The 21,835-nt window shown below is 48.4% G+C and overlaps 1 protein-coding gene across 3 annotated transcripts in view; it reads right to left on the bottom strand.

Annotated features, from left to right (window-relative positions):
• Window positions 1-7,104: 7,104 nt before the first annotated feature.
• The window catches only part of CRTC3 (CREB regulated transcription coactivator 3), a 103,428-nt gene continuing 88,697 nt past the window's right edge, over window positions 7,105-21,835 (bottom strand). For 2 of the 3 annotated variants that reach the window (XM_055417866.2, XM_088829608.1), the window contains exons 11-15: window positions 18,102-18,400; window positions 12,852-13,052; window positions 12,683-12,763; window positions 11,005-11,107; window positions 7,105-10,555 (exon numbers count right to left, since the gene is read on the bottom strand). In XM_055417866.2, the coding sequence (XP_055273841.1) occupies window positions 10,347-10,555; window positions 11,005-11,107; window positions 12,683-12,763; window positions 12,852-13,052; window positions 18,102-18,400 (893 nt within the window). In that variant the 3' untranslated portion in view covers window positions 7,105-10,346. The remainder of the gene's footprint in view (window positions 10,556-11,004; window positions 11,108-12,682; window positions 12,764-12,851; window positions 13,053-18,101; window positions 18,401-21,835) is intronic. The other variant, XM_055417867.2, reaches the window with a different exon arrangement.

Below are 21,835 nucleotides of genomic sequence, written 5' to 3'. Positions count from 1 at the left end.
CTTTTTGTTATTTTATTTATTTGTATTATTTTTTTTTTTTTGGCTGTGCCAAGCAACAGGTGGGATCTCAGCCCCTCCACCAGAGATCAAACCCGTGCCCCTTGCATTGGACGCACATAGTCTTAACCACTGGACTGCCAGGGAAGTCCCTCCTCACAATTTCTGATAACGAGGATATCCCTTTGTAGTTTCTAGCCCTATGATAGATTTTTTTTTAATGCATTTTTTTTCCCACTTAGGTTGAAACATGTGTTCAAGCTGCCATATTGATTCAATCTCTTCACCGTAAATTCTCACCTAATCACATAACTTTCTTCTGGATTTCAATTTTATTTTCTCCAAGATTTCAAGTCAAGAATCATTTGGTAAAATGACTATTTTACCACAGATATTTTAACAAATCTGCATTGGTGAGCCACACTCATTCACACAAACTAGATGACCATGGAGACATTTTTGACTTGGGAAAAAAAAAAAAGACTTCTAGCCATCCATAGGTGTATTAATAGTATTCACAGATGGTTCAGAGGCATCTCATGGGCTTCCCTGAGCCTGGACTCACCAGGCCTTCTGTGAAACCTCTAGGAGGGACTTCCCTGCTGATCCAGTGATTGAGACTCTGCACTTCCACTGCAAGGGACATGGGTTCAATCCCGAGTCAGGGAACCAAGATCCCTCATGCCTCGTGGCAAGGCCAAAACAAACCAACCCCTCAAAAACCTCTGGATGCCCTCTCCTTTCTCTGTGTTCTTTTCCATTTTGCTCCATCTTTTCCCTTCTCCTTCTTTGCTCCTTTCAAAGTCAAATTCTCTCCCACCTCCTGCTCTCATCCATCCCTATCCGTCTCCATGCCTTTTCCAGTGTGTTCCAGAGAACATCAGCCACACAAGATGGTCCCAAAGAAAAGGACTCAGGGGTCAAACAAGTTTGAGCAATGCCAACTACCAGGTCAACCTCTTGGAAGTGGGTTGGCCCTTGAGAGCCCCTGAGAATGCCCTTAGTGAAGACACGCATGTGGGATCTAGTTCCCTGACCAGGGATGGAACCCGTGCCCCCAGCATTGAGAGTGCAGAGTCTTAGCTACTGGACCACCAGGGAAGCCCCCCTGTGCATCTCTTTGTCAACATTCTGTGGAACTAGGGCTTGCCAAGCTTTGCTGTGGGGAGCACTAGTTCTCAGGCCTCCTGGGTGAGGGCTGTCTGCAGCAGCTAGAGCTGTGTGCTGCTGTAACCATGGACGTTCCCCAGAGCTGGCCCACAGAATTCTTTCTTCCAAAAGAACCTGGCGCCAGGAATGACACATTTCCAGCTCCCACAGCTACCCGTGAATCTGAAAGAGAAGGCAGAGTCAGCAACAGGAGCCCATATGGCAGACCAGCCCCCGGGTCCGGGGAAGACACAGCGCTACAGGATCCCCAGGCTTCTCTTTGGGGAGTTCAGCCTCACAAACTGTGAAATGAAGCTGTTCTCTGCTCCAGAGGACAGATGAGAAAGTCAGCGGGGCAGCACCCAGCCTGGGAGAACTGCTGAATGGCCAGGCTTCCCAATGGCAGAATAATGGCCGTGCAGGGGCCTGGGGAAACTTCTTTCCAAGGCGCTGCCATTAATGTGGCTCAGTGCCAGTAACTCCTTGCTTACTCACTCCTGCTTCACTCACTCTTCCACTCAGGCTTCAAAGTCCTGGGAGGGAGCATCTGATTGGCCAAGTGGATCGAGCCAATATGCTAGGGGACCCTGTGTGCGCAGGCCTGGCTTCTGGGAGGGGAGGGCCCAGCAGCCTTCAGTCTGCATGGCTCATCTTGCAACCAGTAATGCAGGCCCCTGGCAGCGTGCCGGGCTTTTTGGAGCGAAACCAAAGCCCTGCAGAAAGCAGTTAAGGAAGATCTGATACTTACAAGGTCAAGTTTTGAGCAGGTGAAGAAGAAGCATCATCTGAGGTTAGTCCAGGAGGATTGCCTGCCTGCTGTACGGCTCAGGGAACTCAAACCAGCGCTCTGTGACAACCTAGAGGGGGTGGGATGGGGTGGGAGGTGGGAGGGAGGCTCAAGAGGGAGGGGACACATGTATACCTATGGTTCAATCATGTTCATGTATGGCATAAACCAATGCAATATTGTAAAGCAATTATCCTTCCATTAAAAATAAATTGAAAAAAAAGAATCTGCCTGCCCATGCAGAAAACACAAGAGAAGTGAGTTTGGTTCCTGGGTCGGGAAAATTCCCTGGAGGAGGGCATGGCAACCCACTCCAGTATTCTTGCCTGGGAAACCCCATGGTAAGAGGAGCCTGGGGGGCTACAGTCCATGGGGTCGCAGAGAGTCAGACACGCTAAGTGAAAGAGCACCAGTGCAAGAGGTTAGTCCTGAAGGTCCTTTGGAATAAAGAAAATGCTGGTGCGACCAGGAGATATGAGTTTGGCTGCTGTTGCTCTGGTCAGACTGGTCAATGCCAGTCACACCAGCCCCTTAGAGAAGAGGGTGGTGGCTCCACAGGAGCCCTCTGTGAATGGAGAAAACTATTCAGTGCTTCTTTCAGAGTACTCGATCTTCTCAACGAATCCTTTTGTTGTGTTTCTGAGGTCTAGCAATGAAGGACCCATTTAGTGAAAACAGTTAACAGTGCAAACAATATCTAACATTTAGGAAGTGGGTACCAGGAGCTGGCACAACCTTTCCATTCCTGTTTTATAAATAAGGAAACTGAACCACACAGAGGCCACTTGCTTGCCCTGACTTCAGAGCCAGGAAGAGTGGAGGCAGATATGAACCCAGGTCTCTACAACTCCAGAGCCCGCACCCTTGGCCCCCAAGCAGTACTGTCTAGATATTATTATTATTTTGTGTGTGTGCCATGCCACAGAGCATTCAGGATTTTAGTTCCTGGACCAGAGATCGAACCCCAGCTCCTTTCTGTGGAACCATGGACCCCTAATCACTGGACCACCAGGGAAGTCCCTAGGTCTTATTCCTATGCACAAGCAGACCATACATCCCTGTCTGCCAAGCCATAATACAGATTTCACAAAGGCTTCACAGAGGAGGTGTCATTTGACCTAGGTCTTAAAGGAGAAGTTGGATTTTTCTGGGTGAATATGGGACAGGGCACTGCTGTCAAAGGGATGAAAGGTGTATGCATTTTGTGTGTGTGTGTGTGTGTGTGTGTGTGTATTGTATGTGTGTGGGGGGGTTGTTAAGGTAGTGGTGATGGCCTGGAAACAGGGGCCCCCTGAACCAGAAATCTGGCATGTTCTTTCTTTAAAAAATAAGAGACTTCCCCAGTAGCTCAGTGGTTAAGACTCCTTGCTCCCAAGGTAGAGGGCATAGGTTTGATCCCTGGTCCAGGAACTTAGAGCCTACATGCTGCGTGATGTGGAAAAAAAAAGAGAATGAAACAATACCCTCTGGGATCCCTACCCCAGTCATTTCCTCTATTTCCCAATTCTAAGAATTCAACTTGTGTGCTCAGTCATGTCTAACTCTTTTGTGACCCCCATGGACTGTAGCCCTACAGGCTCCTCTGTCCAAGGGATTGCCCAGACAAGTGTCGGTATTCTGGTTGCCATTTCCTTCTCCAGGGGATCTTTCCAACACAGGGATCAAACCTGAGTTTCCTGCATCACCTGCAGGCAGATTCATTACCACTGAGCCACCTGGGGACTATGTCCCACCAAATACAAGCTGAAGACTGTTTTCAGCCAGGAATCATACTAGAGAGTATCAGTGCTTGTCCGTACATTGGGGATTTATGTCAGTTTCACTGGGGATAATTCAGCCAATTTTAGAGCCCACCCACCCCTTTTCAGAACTGAGGTCTCCAACCTTTGCTCCCAGCAGCCAACCACCCCCTTGTCTGTGACCACTGCCCAAAGCCCTTCCTCAACAGATTTCTTAGGGACAAGTCAAGTCAGACATGAGGGGAATCAAAATAAAGAACTAATGGGATTTCCCTGGTGGTGCAGGGGTTGACTCTGGGCTTCCACTGCAGGGGGCGCAGGTTCAGTACCTGTTTGGGGAACTAAGATCCCACATGCTACATGGTGTAGCTAAAATAAACAAATGAAATAAAAGACTCAGGAGGGAGGGCTGGGAAACCCACTCTGAAAGGCCTGGCGGAGAGCAGGCGACCCAGGCACACACAGAATGGGGCCGAACAATGGTGGGAAGGATGGTTACAGGACAGGATGCAAGTAGCACAAACCTTGACAATGTAAAAATAAGAACTCACAACCTTTGGGAGTGGGGAGGAGAGGGGAAGTGGGTGAGCTCATTTCCTCCATTCTCCAGCGCTGTCAAGAGATGCCATCTACAGTTGAAACAAATTTAAAGGATAAATTCAGCTTCTGGGTAGTTCTCTTCTCATTATTTGCAGCTCGGCAATTTCTTTAGTTACATTTAGGCTTCTTCTTTTTCTTCCTTTCTGTGAAAGACTTTTTCCAAAAGAAGCATGTGTTCTGTGGACACTTCTTGGTAGAAATTCCCAGGCACCTATCTGGTCTTCTCTCTGATACGCACGTAAGCAGGTGTCTCCATTGGCGTTTCTGACGGTGCTGCTTTCCGGACCACCTGAAAGTTTTCTTTTTTGTGCTCTTCAGTATTAACCTGAATTTCCTCTAATGTGAGTGTACTATTATTATAAAAGCAAAGCCTCTTATTTAAAAAATTAAAAAACACTGCTGGAAAAGAGAAAATCCGGCCCTCCCTTTGGGCTTGTGCTCCCTACCTGCACTCCAGGACCCTCCTGCCGGGGCTGGGTCCCCCGGGCTCCCGGGTGGGTGAGGAGCGCGGTTCAGGCCCTGAGGGTCCGACGGGTCTGGGCCGCTTGCCGAGTTCCGCCCGCACATTTGAGCTTTGGGGGTCCGCGATGTCGCCGGTGGGGAAGCCCGGCCATGTACAAGGTCTGGGCCCCCTGTGTCTCCAGGTGACTCAGTGCCATCTGGGCCTCCTTCCTCACCCATAAACCCAAGAAGCCACCCCTGACCTGCTTCAGGGACGTGTGATGTGCAGGGTCTGAGCGGTCACTAGAGAGGCTTATACTCTGCCATCGCAGGATTGCCTGCTAACCACACTGCCCTCTGCCCATCTCAGGTGAAATTAGAGGAGAGGGTCAGGTGGCGCTAGGGGCTGTTTCTTGGTCCTGACAGCTACTCTTGTGTCTCAGCTCCATCTAGTGTCCACAGGGGGACACAGTCCATATATATAACTGGCTTTTTCATACTTGCAAATAGTAAAGCCCTCATTTGGCAAACAGGACCTAAATAGGACCAACTGAAGACCGTAAGATTCGGTGTTTCAAAGCAAGCACTATACAGATTCAGTACTTCTAAAGATTTGTGAATCCTTTTTTTAAAAGGACAGTGTATCCCTGCAACAAATAATATAATAATTGACATTTATTGAGTGTTTATGATGTGCAGGGCATGATTTTAAGTGCTCTTATTATGAATTCATTACACTATGAACCCCTACAATGCTATAAAACTGGGGCAGGGGTTACTTATTGTTTAAGAACCCTGGGGCACAAAAACATAAAAGTAAAATCTGTCACTAATTTTTCTTTTTAAAAAATCTCTTTATTTTGACCACGTCATGTGGCAAGTGAGATCTTAGTTCCCTGACCAGGGATCGAACCCAGGCACCCTGCACTGGGAGTTCAGAGTCCTCACTACTGGACCACCTGGGAAGTTCCTACTCTGCTAATTTCTGAGGGGAGGTAGAGGCTGCCTCGTGGGCCAGAGATGAGGAGGGAGCCAGATGAGAAGATGGTGTCAGGCTAAGGAAAGAGAGAATGGCGGCTGAGGCGGCCCTTCCGGACTCAGGCTGGATTTGAGGGGAGGAGGAGGGCTGTGTGGTAGATAAAGGCTGTGATCTGAGAGGGCGGGCAGAAGTCAGCAGTTCGAAAATATTTATTGAGCACCTCCTACATGCCAGGCACCAGCGGATGGGTACAGATTTAGGCCAAGTTTTCCGGGAGAAAGGATGGCGTGGGGGCAGCTGGGATGCTGAGGGAGCTGCCCTCTGAAGGAAACCTGAAGTTTCCGCTTATGAGGAGGGAAGGGCCCTGATGAGAGGAGAGGTCTGGAGGCAGAGGAGGGAGGAGTTTAGGGGCAGTGTGTGGCTACTGAGAAATGCCAGGGTCAGAGCAGGAGGGCTGGCGAGGGTGTCCTGAAGGCCCTTGAGTCGGTGGGCTCGGCCGGGGAATGAAGAGGGGACAGGCAGACTGAGAAGAGGGACAAGGGACAGAAGTCCCAGTGGAGTCAGATAACAGGGTGTGTGGGGACCGGAGTAGAAATGGTGGCTCAGCAAGTCGGGGTCAGAGGTGGGATTTCTGAGTAAGATTTCAGAAGAGTCATCTTTCTGACGAGCCTTGGGTGCGGCTGAGGAAGTGGGTCTCTGGGGGCAGCAGAGGCTGTTTGCTGTTGGAGAGGTCAACGCTCTGAACCCTGCTGGGACGGGGGAGAGGGCTTGAGGGTAGAAAGCAGAACCCAAGTCCTTGGTGAAACGGGTTGTTGTTGTTCAATTGTGTCCGACTTTTCGTAACCCCACGGGCTACAGCACGCCAGCCTTCCCTGTCCTTCACCATCTCCCGGAGTCTGCTCAAACTCGTGTCCATTGAGTCGGTGATGCCATCCAACCATCTCATCCTCTGTCACCCCTTTTTCGCCCTCCCCTCAATCTTTCCCAACATCAGGGTCCTTTCCAATGAGTTGGTTCTTTGCATGAGGTGGCCAAAGTATTGGAGTTTCAGCTTTAGCATCCATCCTTCCAATGAATATTCAGGGTTGATTTCCTTTAGGATTGAAAGAGCTAAAGACCAGTACCTGCGGCAGAGTGGCTGGGGGAGGCACATCAGTGGCTTGAACCTCAGAAGAGGGAGCAGAATGCTGAGCTCCTACAACGATGCCTCTGTCCTGAGTACACATGTGCCCCTACTTCCTTCTGGGCTTCTCTCAGGACTGGGCACCACAGCACATATTAAGAGAAGCGGGCCAGTGCAGGCTCTGCTCAGCCATGGACCAGAAATCTCTGACTTCAGGCTGCACTGAGTGAGACGGGCTCGCCACCCGTTTATCTCACCGGAGGCCAAGGAAGACACCAGACGCACACACAACCTTACTGTGCTGCTTTTAATTACGAAAGATGTAAAACGATGCATTATAAAACTTGGAAGCTACTTTATACAAATTTCCAATCTTTAAATATTGTTTGACGAGGGGCAGGTGGACTAGGATACTGGTGGGAAATCTGATTAGTTTTGCTGTGATGTTTCCATCACAAAGCAGTGGAAGAAACACGCTTGGGACCAGACTGTCCGTGCGTAAATCAGAAGAGACGACGAGGGTCAGAGTAGGAAGTGTCTTCAACTATGCAAATGGACTGGGATATACATTTCAGCTCAGGTAATATACAGTAGACTTAGGAGAAATGAGACAGGACAGTGGAGAATTCATGTTGATCTAGCCATAACCAAGGTTTTCCTGACACCTTATGTCCTAAAAACCACAACCGTATAGAAGGGGGGGAAAACAGAAACACAGATGGGTTTTAGTTCTACGCTGTTTAACTGCTAGTAAATGAGAGTAGTACAACCATAGATTTATTGTGAAAAACTAAATATTGAAAAATAGTTTACTCTGAAGTCTGCAGCCATTTCAGATGCTGAGGACCAGAGGCAGCGGTGAGGAGGTCAGGGCGACCCCTGTCCATGGGTGTCCCTGACACTGGGTAAGCAAGGCGGGTTGTATGTCCAAAACCTTTTCACAGGAAGAGAGGGGATGGACGGACCTAAGGACAAACTGGATTCAGTGCTAAACCTTACTGTCATCGTTACCCTCCCCCCAAACAAGTCACTTTCCCCAGGAGCCTCCATTTCCACAAGTCCTTGGTGAATGCCCAAGGGGAGCGCACTTGGTCCTGCAAGTCTCAGGGTCTCTGGCTGTATGGCTGGGCTGCTGTTCAGACAGAGAGAGTTGGGACCCTGACACCAGTGATCACCACGGGTAAGGCACTGTGGAGAGAGCAGACTATCCTGGAATCTCCATTTAAAAAAACAACAACAACAAAAAACCTCTCATGACATCAGCACTCCCCCTTGTCTGAAAGGCTAGTTCAGATCTCAGGGGGACACCCGAGAGGCAGGCAGCATCTGGCTCTTTCAGCATGCTGGGATGCTATGTACAATGAAAGGCCATTTTCTTTCACAAAAAGTCACTGAGATCTGGAAGTGTAACTGGGAATAAGGCTTCGAAGGGGAGGCCCACAGCCCTTTCCTGAGCCAGAGCTCAGGCAGGGAGGGCTCTGGTCTTTCTAATTCAAGAGCGGGGGTGTTCAGAGCGAGTGTGACGCGGGGAGATCAAGACCTGGGCTCCACAGTGGAAATGGATTGGTGAGGGAGGGGAGCCCCCTGGAGACAGAAGGAAACAGGAGAAGGTCTGGAGAGGTCAATAGCCCAGGACCCTGTGACAGACCCCTCCTGCCACCGGTTCAGACCCACGCGGTGCCGCCTTGCTCCTTTAGGTGGGTGCGTCTGACCCTGCAGCAACGTGCCTGGTGTCCCTGGAAAGCAGCTGTCTGTCTGGCTCGAGCAACTTTATCCCTCCTTCAGTGTCCGTCCACTCTATGCTGTCTTCCCAGGCCCGTGTGAGGCCCCTTTGCCCAGACTCCTCCCCTGATGGCTTTTTAGCCCACCCATTGGAGTTTCTGGTCAGGGGCTGGCATAGACTGATCAGAGGAGGCAGGTGCTGGTAGAAACACAGTAATACCGTTTTGTGCTAAAGTACTGATGCCTAATGATGGTTCTGTAAATTAGGCCTCTGTTTAACCATACACTATTTCTTCAGCCTCAGAGGGTGAATCTCCTAACACAATTGAGAGCAAAACACGGGTCTGAGAGGGAAGATGTTTGTGATGGCCAGGACCCCCAAGGGCCCAGTTTGGGGGAGGCCCCAGCTTGCTGAGCCACCCTAGGTGCACTCACAAGACAGTGTCCAGCCACGTGCGTGGCTTTGAGGAGGACAAGGCATGTGGCCTAACAGTGGACTTGGTCACCTAGTGTTAAAAGCATCTTAAAGTGTGTGCTTCACTTAACCACAGGCACAAGTGTTAGGAAAGCTGAAGCTCTGAGAAGCTCTGGTGAGGAAGAGGGTCAGTGAAAGATCAGACTGCCTCCGAGCAAGGCAGATTCATTCATTCGTGCATCCATCCACTCACTCACACGTGTGTGCATTCGATGCACAGGTCGGCGGTACCTGTTCAGTGCCAGGCACTTGTTGGGTGCTAGGGATTTGGTGATGGGTAAGGCACAGTCTCTGCCCTCAAGGAGCTTATGGTCTAGTGGGGTGACAGGAACACCCCCTTTCCACAGAGAACCAGCTTCCCTCTGCTGCTGCACAGTTGCTGGATTGGGGGGTGGTGCTGGTCCAGACCCCCAGCTGCTCCTCCTGGCCAGTCTGTAGACAGGGAGGCCTAGATGGTTTGCAGCTTGTCTAGAGGACATCGTGTGCTTGTAAGATACCTACACACAGCCCCCCTCTCTGTCTTCCACAGCCACCGAGTAGAAGCCCTGTTCTCTTCAGGCTCATCCGTTACCAGGGGATTTTGATTTTTTTTTTTTCAGTGACAGAATAAAATAAAATAGTCTTCCTTTTCCTCTTATCCAAAGGAAAAGGGGTAATGCAGCAGCAGAGAAGAGATTACAAACTGGGAGAAAACCAATTAGAATTCAGTTTGCTCAACTTAAGTCTGTTCTTGAACGTGCGGCGGAAATCCTTCTTTGTGTTCGAATGGAGGTCTCTCAGGGATCCCTGGTCCTCCGTGCTGCCCTGGATATCCCATGGCTGCCTGGGGTGCCGAGTTGAGACAGCGGGACCACGGCAGGCATCGTGGGGCTTGGTACCGTCGCTGGAGGTGAGTCGGCTCCCAGAGGCCCTCAACCCCTGACCACCCCCCACTCCGGGTCCTTTCTTCAGTGTTGACTGAAATCAGTGGTTCTGAGCATTATACACGGCTACTAAGGCCTCTCGGCACACATTTTCTTTTACTCATCGACCGGCTAGATGGTCAATAAAAGATGTCACGGGTGTGGTGATGACCAAGTCATCAGAAGCGCCAAAGCAGCAGGCTTGCAGCTATAGGGCCTGTGCTGCGGGCCTGAGGGGTGGCGCCCAGCTCTGTGGTTGAGAGAAGGCCACGGCGACTGAGATGGGACCTCATCTGAGAGCTGGGAGCCAAGGAATTGGGTTCCTTTCAGGTCAGAAGCCCGATATAACTAACGCCCAGGGGTGGAGCTGGTTCTATTCCGTTCTGTTTTAGCTGTTTCAGAAGTAAGTCCTTCTGTCCCATTCTGATCACCTCACAGTCGGTCAGCTCGAAATGTCTCTTCTACAGAGGGGTCGAGCAGGCCCATGCTGGAATCGCTTAACATGTTGAGTCCGTCCAGGCTCAGCGGTTCAATCTGGAGCTCTTCCTCCAGTGGGAACGGAGTGTCCACGCTTAGGTTGACCTCAGGCATGCCTGCCAGTGCACTGCTGAGGTCTTTGAACAGGCTGGTGCTTGAGTCTTCTGGAAAGAGCAGCGAGAGGGGAGAACAGTGTGGATTAGGAGGCGTGGGGCCAGGTCACTCAGGACACGACTGGTGACGACCCCCTGCCATCTCGCCAACCAGGACAGTCATCACCCATGTCCCAACCACTCCCAGGCCCACAGTCCTGCTCTGGAATCCGTGTTCTTTGCAGTCAGTCCCACAAGTCCCAGTTCTGCAGGTTTCCTCCCTCTGAATAGTTGTCAGTCACTGGAAACTAAGCAGGTCAGAAAAAGACTTGGGTAACCAGGCCCTTCCCTGCCTCGCAGTCTCTGGGGCTTGACTCCCACATCTCAACAAAGTAAAGCTGAGCTGCAGGGCTTTCATTTTTTGGCTTTATATAATGTCATGTTGTTTAAACTGTCTTACAGCGGTATCTGGAGAAACATAGTGACGTGAAAGAAGCAGTTGGGAGGTGGCCCACACTCACCTGTCAGGACGGTGTTTGGGAAATTCCCGCAGTTGGAATACAGGTTTGGTCTCAAATGAAAGGAGTCCTGTGGTTCTCGGGGACCTTGTTGCACCAGGGGCACCTGGAGGCACCAGAGGTCACTGTGTGAGGGACGGTCTCTGCTTCCCTGGGGAGGACTGTGCTGTGTGCCCCCCAAGCAAAACCAGCCATGGGAGCTGTCATACCCCTTCTTCGCTGTGACAGCCCACACAGAACATTCTGCTTGGGCAGCGGGAGCCTGCGGTGGAGGAGGGGCCCAAGGGCCACGCTGTGGGTGACGTGTCCCTGTTCGCACACTGCCTGGTGCTCTGTGCCATCCTGGATAACGCCACTGGCTGTGGTTTCTGCAGGCCCACCGGTCACAGACACCTCCCTCCTCAGCACACTGAGGCTTCTGGAAACTACCATTGGTGGGAACCCTTCAAAGGCTCTGTCTATAACCAAGGAAGCGATGGGCTCTTTTCCTCTTTGCTTTCTAAAGAAACGGGACAGTAGACCCCTCTCCTTCTTTCACTCAGAGGGAGGAGTGCAAGCAAGCCTCTCTCTGCAAAAAGCCTTGACGAGGATGGGTCAGAACTGGGGCCTATTTTAGGTGCCGTTCCTGAAATTAATTTTTAAACCATTAAAAAATCTTTCAAAAGTAGGAGTTTCCATCACTTTTCAGAAAGACACTGACTCACCTAGACTCACATGGCTTCTCGAGAAAATCAGGCTGCAGAGAATATTGGTTCTCACCACTCCCCATGGCCTACACGGAAAACATCTGTCTTTATTTATTTTACTGTTTTTGTTAAGTTTTGGAAAGTGCTCTTCCTTCTCTCTGTAATATATCCTGGATCCCAAACCATAGTTATTGAATACTATAATATCTTAAAGGAAATCAACCCTGACTATTCGCTGGAAGGACTGATGCTGAAGCCGAAGCTCCAATACTTTGGCCACCTCATACGAAGAGCCAACTCATTGGAAAAGACCCTGATGCTGGGAGAGATCGAGGCAAAAGGAGAAGGGGGTGACAGAGGATGAGATGGTTGGATGGCATCACCTACTCGATGGACATGAGTTTGAGTAAACTCTGGGAGATAGTAAAGAATAGGGAAGGCTAGCATGCTGCAGTCCATGGGGTTGCAAAGAGTTGGACACGACCCAGTAACTGAACAACAACATAAAATCTAGGGATATAAAAGACTGGCTGTGTTATTAGGGAGAAACTAAAAAGCGAAATAAAATGGCTGCATAGAAGAACCTTCAGGAAGGACCCCTGCTTGGCCAGGATGGGCTCCCAGGAGGCCACACATAGCAACTCGGGCCGAGGCAAAGCCCTTGCCTGCTCCTTGTCTCCTCATCATGATAGACCCGTGGATTGCTAGGTTCCTTCCAGCATGAGCATGTCTACAATTCTATGGCTAGAATGTCATCACAAGTCTTCCACCATGTGTTCCAAAAGGTCCTCTGCTGACACCTGACAATGAATTAAGGCAGCCAGCACCAGCAGCTAGGGCTCGGGGCAAAGCCAGGCTCCCCAGCTGTTGAGTGCACCCAAGGTCAGAGAAGTGCGGTACCGACCAAGCCTGCTGGGTGTGGGTTTCCCGCATGGAGCAGCCTGACTGTGACAGTTTCTGCTCTGGGGATGAGGCAGGCCCGGGCGGCCACTCACCTGCTGAGTAAAGGCTGGACCTGGCCTCATGGACTGCTGGTCAAAGCTTACATCTGGGAAGAAGCTGGTCAAAGATGAGCCCTTCAGGGAACAAGGAAGGAACCATTTAGCTTGGAACTCGGGGTGGCATGAGCATCCCCTCCTGCCTGGGGCTCTGGGTGGGACTCACCTGGGCTGTGAGGAGTGGGAAGTCCGACTGGGACAGTGATGAGGCTGCCTGAGGCTGCTGGGTAGGCGGCTCCTGGGCATGGGGCTGCTGCAGCAGAGGCTGGGGCAGGTCGTGGGCTGCGGGGTAAGGGGGTGGGGGGGACACTTGGGCTTGAGCTTCTGTGGGCAGGAAGGACAGTGGGCTTTGATCCGAGGACACCATCTGAAAAACAAAGCCACTAACTACTCAGCTTCTGAGTTGCTAGTGGTCAATCCTTCGTGGATGCTGCTGTTGTTTAGTTGTTAAATTGTGTCAGACTCTTTGTGACCCCCATGGACTGTAGCCCACCAGGATTCTCTGTCCATGGGATTTCCCAGGCAACAATACTGGAGTGGGTTGCCATCTCCTTCTCCAGAGGATCTTCCTGAGCCAGGGACTGAACCTATGTCTCCTGCTTGGCAGGCAGATTCTTTAACTGCTGAGCTACCAGGGAAGCCCCCCTTTACAATTAGGAAATGTCAAAGTGAGGAAAAACCCTGATATTCTCCTCACCCTGGCAGTCTACACTGTCCTCTGAGAAATCTACTTCTGTTCCTGCAAAGTATACTTCAAATGTCACTTCCCCCCAAAGCATTTTCCATTCAGTGACAATTTCTATTGTCTTCAAAAACAAACAAAGCAAAATGCAGCCAATTTAACCAGTTTCGTCTCAGTTTTCTCAGTGAAAATCATGTTTGCTTAGTTTTTTTTTTTAACAGACATAACTTCTGGTTAAAAATAGAAGACTGAAAAAAAGCACTTAGCTCTGCTGTCTCCCCAAACCCCACTGAAACCCTAAAACAACATTAAACAACAATAAACATTAATAAACAAAATGAAAACCATCGTAAATAATGCTAAAATGAAGATAAACAACACGAGGATGAAGATAATGAGAAGGAAGAAAATGGCAACGAAGTTTGTAAAATGAAAAGCAGATGGACACGCAGTGGCTGGCTGAGCAGACCTGAGGGAACCAAATGCAGGGCTGGCAGCAGGGAGGTGGTCTGGTTCCATCACAGAGTCCCCACGGGGTGGGGGTGGGGGGGAACAGGGGGCAGTAGCGGGAGAAGATGAAGCTAAATCTGGAGAGGCTGGCAGGCAGCAGTGGGCTCCAGAGCCCATGCCTGGTGGGAGGCTGAGGGCGGCACTCTGGAGGGAGTATGGCCCCGGGGTCTCTGGACTGGGCGCACCAGACCCTAGAAGGTGAGGCACTGCTGAGAATGCAGGGCTTCTGAGAAAGCAAAAAGAAAAAAAAGCTCACTGTGGCCCCTTGAGCCTCCACCTCTTTCCCAGCTCAGTTCCCACAGTGCTCGGTCCAGGCACAGGCCAGGCGCAAGATCGGGAGAGCATCCTTTGGGGATCTGAAAAGCCTGGGAGACAATCCAACTTAGGATACCAGAGGGTCCCCCGGGAAAGGGCCGACCTGGATCTGTCTACAGTGAAGACTGTACTCAACAAGCCAACCCACCGACACAGAGCTTCCAATCAGTTTGTGTGCATGTGTCTGTGTCCTATTGCTAAATATGAGCAGGATGCCAAGGATCACCAGATCGTGAGGAAAGTGTCTGAATGTAAGTCAGAGACCCAAGCAGACAAACTGAGAAAACAAACCCGGGGAAATTTATGTAGGAAGAAGCTGTCATGAAAAAGAGAATTATCAATATAATATTTAGGGTGATTAAAAAATCCTTATTTTTTAGAAATACATACTTATTTATAATATACACCTCTATACACATTTTTTAAGAAAGGGGATATGGATAAAACAAGATTATAAAAATGTTGAGGACTTCCCTGGTGGTCCAGTGGCTAAGACACTCCTAATGCGGGGGCCAGGGTTCCTGCAACTAAGACCTGGTACAGCTAAAGAGAGCTATTTCTTTAAAAAAAAATGTTGATGACTGTTGAGGCTGGATGATGGGTATAGGAGGATTCATTATATTATGTTCGCTGCTTCTATGCAATTTGGAAAATATCTATTCAAAGAAAATAAAAAGAATCTGGAACAAAAATTATCACTAAAAACCTCAGAGACATCAAAGATGATATGGCATCCATGGAATAAATATGATGCTATGAAAAAAGGAACATTCAGAGAACAAGAACAAAAAACGTCTTGGCAATTTAAAAGGATGAGAGCAGAAATGAAAACCTCAACAGAAGGGTAGAAGATAATGTTAAGAAACTCTTTCAGAAAGCAGAGGAAAAAGAGAGAGAAAAGAAAGAGAAAAAAATAAGGATGCTAGAGGGAAAGTACAGGATGTCCAACATTCATACATTCAAGAGAGAACAGAGAAAACTGAAGAGAAGAAACTGTCAAAGAAATAATTCAGGAAAATTTCTCAGAAATAAAGGAAGTGAGTTTCCAGATTAAAGAAACCAACCAGATAGTTAGATTTATATCAGGCCACATTATTTTGAAGTTTTAAAACACTAAGAGGGGAAAAAAGAAGATCCTGCAAACCTCACAAGAAAAACAAGGGAGGTTTAATTCAAAGTATTAAGAATCAGAGAGGGTGCCCTGGTGGCTCAGATGTTAAAGAACCCGCCTGCCAATTCAGGTGACATAAGAGATGTGGGTTCAATCCCTGGGTTAGGAAGATCCCCTAGAGGAGGGCATGGCAACCCACTCCAGTATTCTTGCCTGGAGAATCCCATGGACAGAGGAGCCTGGGCAGGCTATCCAGTCCATGGGATCATAAAGAGTCAGACACAGTTAACACGTTCACTTCACTTCACTTGAGCAATCAGAATGGCACTGGATTTCTCAGTAGCAACTCTAGAAACTAAAAGGTGACAGATTAATACCTTCAAAACTTCAAAATAAATGTATTTCAAATTTGAATTTTACACTTAGCCAATTATTAGTTAAATGGTGGGAAGAGTGAGGACACACAGAAGTCATGCCACGTCACATGTACTCTTCCTTGGAAAGCTACTGGAGGGCTCATTTTTAATATATTAAAAGGAGATCTACCCAATGCTGAGAGTTTGAGACTGAATACAGAGAAATACATACAGAGAAAACCACAGTGAGAAAAACACAAGACATTTATTAACTCCCAGGAGAAGAAGCTCTTCATTTTGTTATTTCATAGTAAGCTGTAAGGGTCAACTCTGATTACACTGTTACAACCATGAAAACACTAAACACTAAGTACTGTTCTATTCAAACTACATGTAATAAACCACACTGTGAAGATGAGGAGAATGAGTAGGAAAAACATGTGGGAAGCGAGGAGGGAGGGGCCTGGGAGGGTTGAAGGAGAACTAAACCCTAGTCTTCCACAGGAGGATGTCATCAGAGAACACCTAACAGTAAAAATCTAGAACAAAACCAGCAGGAAACAACACTGTTAGACCAAGGAGAGCAGCTGAAATGGCCGAGAGCAGCCACTTCCGGCAGTGAGAAACATGGCTGGTGGGGGCGGGAGACAACTGTTAGTTCATAACAGGCCCTTTAGAACTATGAGACCCCTTAAATTATGTGCACAAATAACACTGATTTTAAAAAATTGTTTTTTTTAAATACTTAGCAGACAAAAATGAAAATATCTGAAAAAGAGTGCTGTTTATTCCTATGGTCTCCTTAAAATGTAGCTGCTGCTGCTTCTAAGTCGCTTCAGTTGTACCCAACTCCGTGCAACCCCATAGATGGCAGCCCACCCGGCTCTCCCGTCTCTGGGATTCTCCAGGCAAGAACACTGGAGTGGGTTGCCATTTCCTTCTCCAATGCATGAAAGTGAAAGGTGAAAGTGAAGTCGCTCAGTCCAACCCCTAGCGACCCTGTGGACTGCAGCCCACCAGGCTCCTCCGTCCATGGGGCTAGACAGTGTTATTTTTTATATCCTGTAAAATAATCTTGTGGTGGTGGTTTAGTCGCTAAGTCGTGTCTGACTCTTTGTGACCCCTTCAGGCTCCTCTGTGCATGGGATTCTCTAGGCGAGAACACTGGAGTGAGTTGCTATCCTTCTCCAGGGAATCTTCCCGACCCAGGGATCAAACTGTTGTCTCTTGCACTGCAGGCGGTCTTCTGCACTGCAGGCAGATTCTTTACCACTGAACCACCAGAGAAGCCCCTATAAAATCATCTTGCAAAATAAATTAAAGGCAATCCAATAACATGAAAGAACCATTAAAAAACAATTATGAAATACTCTCTTACCCTCTCCCGAAGGGATTACTCATATAATAAAGATCCCATAGCTAATAATTGGTGAAGAGTGACTAATAACTGGATCTGCTAACCTTTGTTGTGTTCTGTCAACTTCTTCTTGCTAAATCATTACTCACTTATAGTGAAGTGGTGAGTAAGTGATGTTATAATGTATCTAGGGAGTGACCAACAGGTTAAAAATATGTTCACTGATGACTGAAAAACCACCCTTAAAACTTAGAATAGAAACAAAGTCAACAAGTCAAACAGATGACGTTTCCACCCTAAATTTCTGTAACAGGCTTGTGACTTCAAAGTGTGCCTCTTTCTGAACAGACTCATCCGGGTCCTTTTATAGAAATATGATCCTATTGTACCTAAGTATTTAATAACAAGAGATGGACTTTTCTTAAATCTGTCAGTATAATTAGGGAAGAGGTCTAATTCAATATGGAAGCTTCAGGAAGGTATTTCAATGTCTTCCTCGGCTTTCTCTGTGGCTTACAGTGCTCAGAGAGTCAATTATTGATTTTCCACACCAAATTTAAAACCCAAACCTGGCTTCCCTTCTATTTCAGACATAACTGGTTTTCACCCTCCACACCTGACCCTTTCCTCCAAGTCCAACTTCCTGAGAGTCCCGCAAACTGTTCAGTGTCTGCTTAAGAGTAATCAACACAATGGGCTTCCCTGGTGGCTCAGAGGTAAAGAATCCACCTGCCAGTGCAGGAGATATGGGTTTGATCTGTGGGTCGGGAAGATCCTCTGGAGTAGGAAATGGCAACCCCCTGCAGTATTCTTGCCTGGAGAATCCCATGGACAGAGGAGCCTGGTGGGCTACAGTCCATGGTATCACAAAAGAGTCAGACATGACTGAGTGACTAAACAACAACAACAAATCGACACAACAGCTCTGCTCTTAGAAAACCATTAGTGCATTAGGAATGATTTGATTTCGCAGAGAAGTGAGAACTGACTGCATCCAAGACCTCGTGAACTGCGCTCAGAGCGAGGACCTAGTTCAGTTCCCATCTGCTTCAGTCTGTTTCACTGTTAGTTCGCTTGCTTTTTACCTGTGAGGCAGGATACGGATTCAAGGGGCTGGTTGAAGAGAGCTGTCGGCTGAAACCTTGATGTGCTTCAGGGCCAGGAGACAGCGTGAGGGGGCTGACAGGTGGCTGCCTGCGCCGGGAGGGGCCGCTCAGGTTGGTGGTGGAAAGGGATGGGTTGCTGAGCGAGAAGAGGCGGAGTGAGGGGTGGAGGGCAGAGGCGCTGGGAGCGGAGGTCTCCGGGCGGCTGTTCAGGGAGGAGGAGAGAACTGTCTTGTTGAGCGTGGCCTGGATGGAGGGGTTGCTCCGAGAACTCTGGAGACCTGAAAGACAGCACATTCGCCAATTACACCTCAGTTACCGACCAAATCTTCTGTTCCCCAAACAGTAAAGAAAAAACTCAACTTCCTATTTGTACTTGATGATGATTTTGTGTGAGAAAGAGCTCTGGGCAACTCTCCTGCTGGAAAAGGTAGCAAGGTTGTACAGCAGAAATGAACCGAATGTTGTAAAGCACTTATAGTCCGATTAAAAAAAAAAATAGGAACCTATGAACCAGCAAGTGGGCTCTGCACAGACACATTTATCTTGGATTGCCAAACTTCTGGAACTGTGAGAAATAAATGTTTGCTGTTTAAGCCAAAGGGGAAAAAAGTGGTATCAAGGGCAAGGAGAAGATGCACTCAGACTAAGAGGGACGACGCCATTCTGATGAGAATGGTTTCGACAAGGACCCTGTACAGCACAGGGAACTCTGCTCAGTGTTACATGGTGGCCTTGATGGGAGGGGAGTTTGGGGGAGAGTGGATACATGTATATGTATGGCTGAGTATCTTGGCTGCTCACCTGAAACTATCACACAACATTGTTAATCGGCTCTACCCCAATTCAAAATAAAAAGTTTTTTAAAAAAGGATGAGAACAGATTTTTCTCGAGAATTACATTATGTAAACAACCACTGGGAGAGCAAGAACTGGTAGGCAGGCGGCAGCGGAGGCGAATGTTTAGTTTCTCTCCTCCAGTCCAAGGAACAGATCCCAGGGCCGGACAACCCATTATGTTCAGGGCCCCGTGTGCCTTGTCCCTGGCAACCAGCCAGGACCCTCGGTTGCCTTCACTGGGTGTCATGGCTCTCGATGTGGGGGGGCAGGCTGCCTCAGGGGGGCTCTTAAAACACCCTGAGCCTAGCACCAAGTCACAGGAAGGGACTCTCTACCAGGGCTTCCTTTCTCTTTGTTTTCCTGGCTCCTGAAAAGCGGTTCATCACTGTCTCCTCCAGTGTGGGGAAAAGGACACCCTTGTTGGTGCTTTGTTTTAAGGGGAGGGGAGTGAATTTTAGCAAGAGCAGGAGAGTTTGGGAAAGGCATTTCCATAACACATGCTGCAAGGACACAAGCTCCAGGAGGCCAGGGAGCTCTGCTGGCTCTTTGGCACCTGGCCCAGGGCCTGGCAGAGTGCCCTCATTCCATGAATGAATGCTGGCCCTGTAGTGCATCTCCACGGGCGACCTCTGTGTTTCAGAGCCCAGCCCACCTTCTTGTACCTGTAGCTGGGGTGAGCAACTCTGTGTTGTTTCACATTGATAAAAAGTTAAGTATTAGATGAAAATTATGGAAATGCATAAATGACAAAGGATTTTTAGCCAGTAAGTGATTCTGAGGATTTCCCTGGTGGCTTAGATGGTAAAGAATCTGCCTGCAATGCAGAACCCAGGTTCAATACCTGGGTTGGGAAGGTCCCCTGGAGGAGGGCATGGCAACTCACTCCAGTATTCCTGCTTGGAGAATTCCATGGACAGAGGAGCCTGATTGGCTACAGTCCACAGGGTAGCAAAGAGTCAGAAATGCTTGAGCACTAACACACACACACACACAATTGATTCTGAAAAGGTAGGTAAGATGTCTCTGACAAAACTCTAAGTAGTTATCCCCCTACCTAACTCACCATGGAAAAGTCAGAGATGTGGCTGGCTCAAATAAGAATGAAAATTAAGAGCTAAAGATATGAATTTAGACTTTTTTTTAAAAACTCAGTCATTCAGAAAGAAAGCACACACATCTTAAAAAATATATGTGCAATCTTTCATACCATGCATTTTTAAGGAGTGCGTAAAAACTAAAAACTTAAGCACTGGTTGTGACATATCCTCAGTAATACAGTGCTTGTTTAAGGAAAATAACAGCCAACAATTAAACACAGGATTTTCAGCTGAAGCAGCGTCCAAGGCTGTACTGGAGAACGCTAGCTTCCCCAAGACCCAAGGGGCTAAGCGCCAATGCTGCTGGACTCATGTGACCTTGGATGACCTTGTTCAGAGACGTCACCAAGGTCACATAAGTAAAGCACCAGGATAACTCAAAGACCCTAGAGACCCCCAAAGACTCCCAGAGACCCCAAAATAGAGGTGGTCTCTGAAGTCAATTCTTCAAACCTAAAATTATATATTAATAGCATAATGGCACCGTCACTGTAATCAACAGAGAAACATCCAGGGGACCATGATGAAGGGGCCCACCCTCGTTTGAGTGGTAAGTTCAGATCTGCATAGACAAGTCTTGTTGAACCTAGAGCGGAAAGAGCAAGCACTTTCCCCACTGACAGACCATTGCTGGGGATCTTTCTAAAGGAGACAGGCTATGCCACCAGTCTTGGGACCCTTGTGGCCAGAGGCTATACTACCTGCCCCAGACACTGACAAGAGGGTCTGTTAGGGTTCAAGCAAATGCAGTCATGTTTCAACATGTGGTCTGAGTGGCAGGGACTTAAACTCTTATGGTAACAGCCAAGTCACCTTATGAGTAGCTTTTTAGTAAAGCTAAAGCATGGAGATCAATCCTGGGTGTTCATTGGAAGGACTGATGCTAAAGCTGAAACTCCAATACTTTGGCCACCTCATGCAACGAGTTGACCCACTGGAAAAGACTTTGATGCTGGGAAGGATTGGGAGCGGGAGGAGAAGGGGACGACAGAGAATGAGATAGCTGGATGGCATCACCAACTCAATGGACATGAGTTTGAGTGAACTCCGGGAGTTGGTGATGGACAGGGAGGCCTGGCGTGCTGTGATTCACGGGGTCGCAGAGAGTTGGACATGACTGAGCGACTGAACTGAACTGAACTGAAAGCACCTTTAAGCACTTCTGAAAATTTGATCCAGTAGTTTTAAACTATCGGAGAAGGCAATGGCAAACCACTCCAGTACTCTTGCCTAGAAAATCCCATGGATGGAGGAGCCTGGTAGGCTGCAGTCCGTGGGGTCGCTAAGGGTCTGACACGACTGAGCGACTTGACTTTCACTTTCACACATTGGAGAAGGAAATGGCAACCCACTCCAGTGTTCTTGCCTGGAGAATCCCAGGGACGGGGGAGCCTGGTGGGCTGCCGTCTATGGGGTCACACAGAGTCGGACACGACTGAAGTGACTTAGCAGCAGCAGCAGCAGTTTTAAACTATGGCAGATTTATACTTAATATACATATCTATTAAGGATAGATATTTTCCTTGTACCCACAATTTTCTAAAATTCAAAATATTCTCTTTTGCAATCCATTGGGAAGCTGGAGGAATCTAGAGAGATATCTGCAATTATTAAATATCATCATATGTTGATAAAGGACCACAGTTAACACAGAATAGAATGGACACTTATTTCTTGACTCTCAAATCTTATTCTCCAAGTCCCTGGGGCACTTGGGCTGGAGAAGACAATGAAGAATGAGGTTTTGGACTTTCCTGGTGGTCCAGTGGTTAAGCCTCC

Source organism: Moschus berezovskii, chromosome 21 (genome assembly GCF_049115385.1).
Source record: "Moschus berezovskii isolate FMDL1 chromosome 21, NW_MosBer_1.0, whole genome shotgun sequence".
NCBI lineage: Eukaryota > Metazoa > Chordata > Mammalia > Artiodactyla > Moschidae > Moschus > Moschus berezovskii.
The sequence above is the reverse complement of the archived record's forward strand: the minus strand, read 5'-3'. Positions and strand labels throughout refer to the sequence as shown.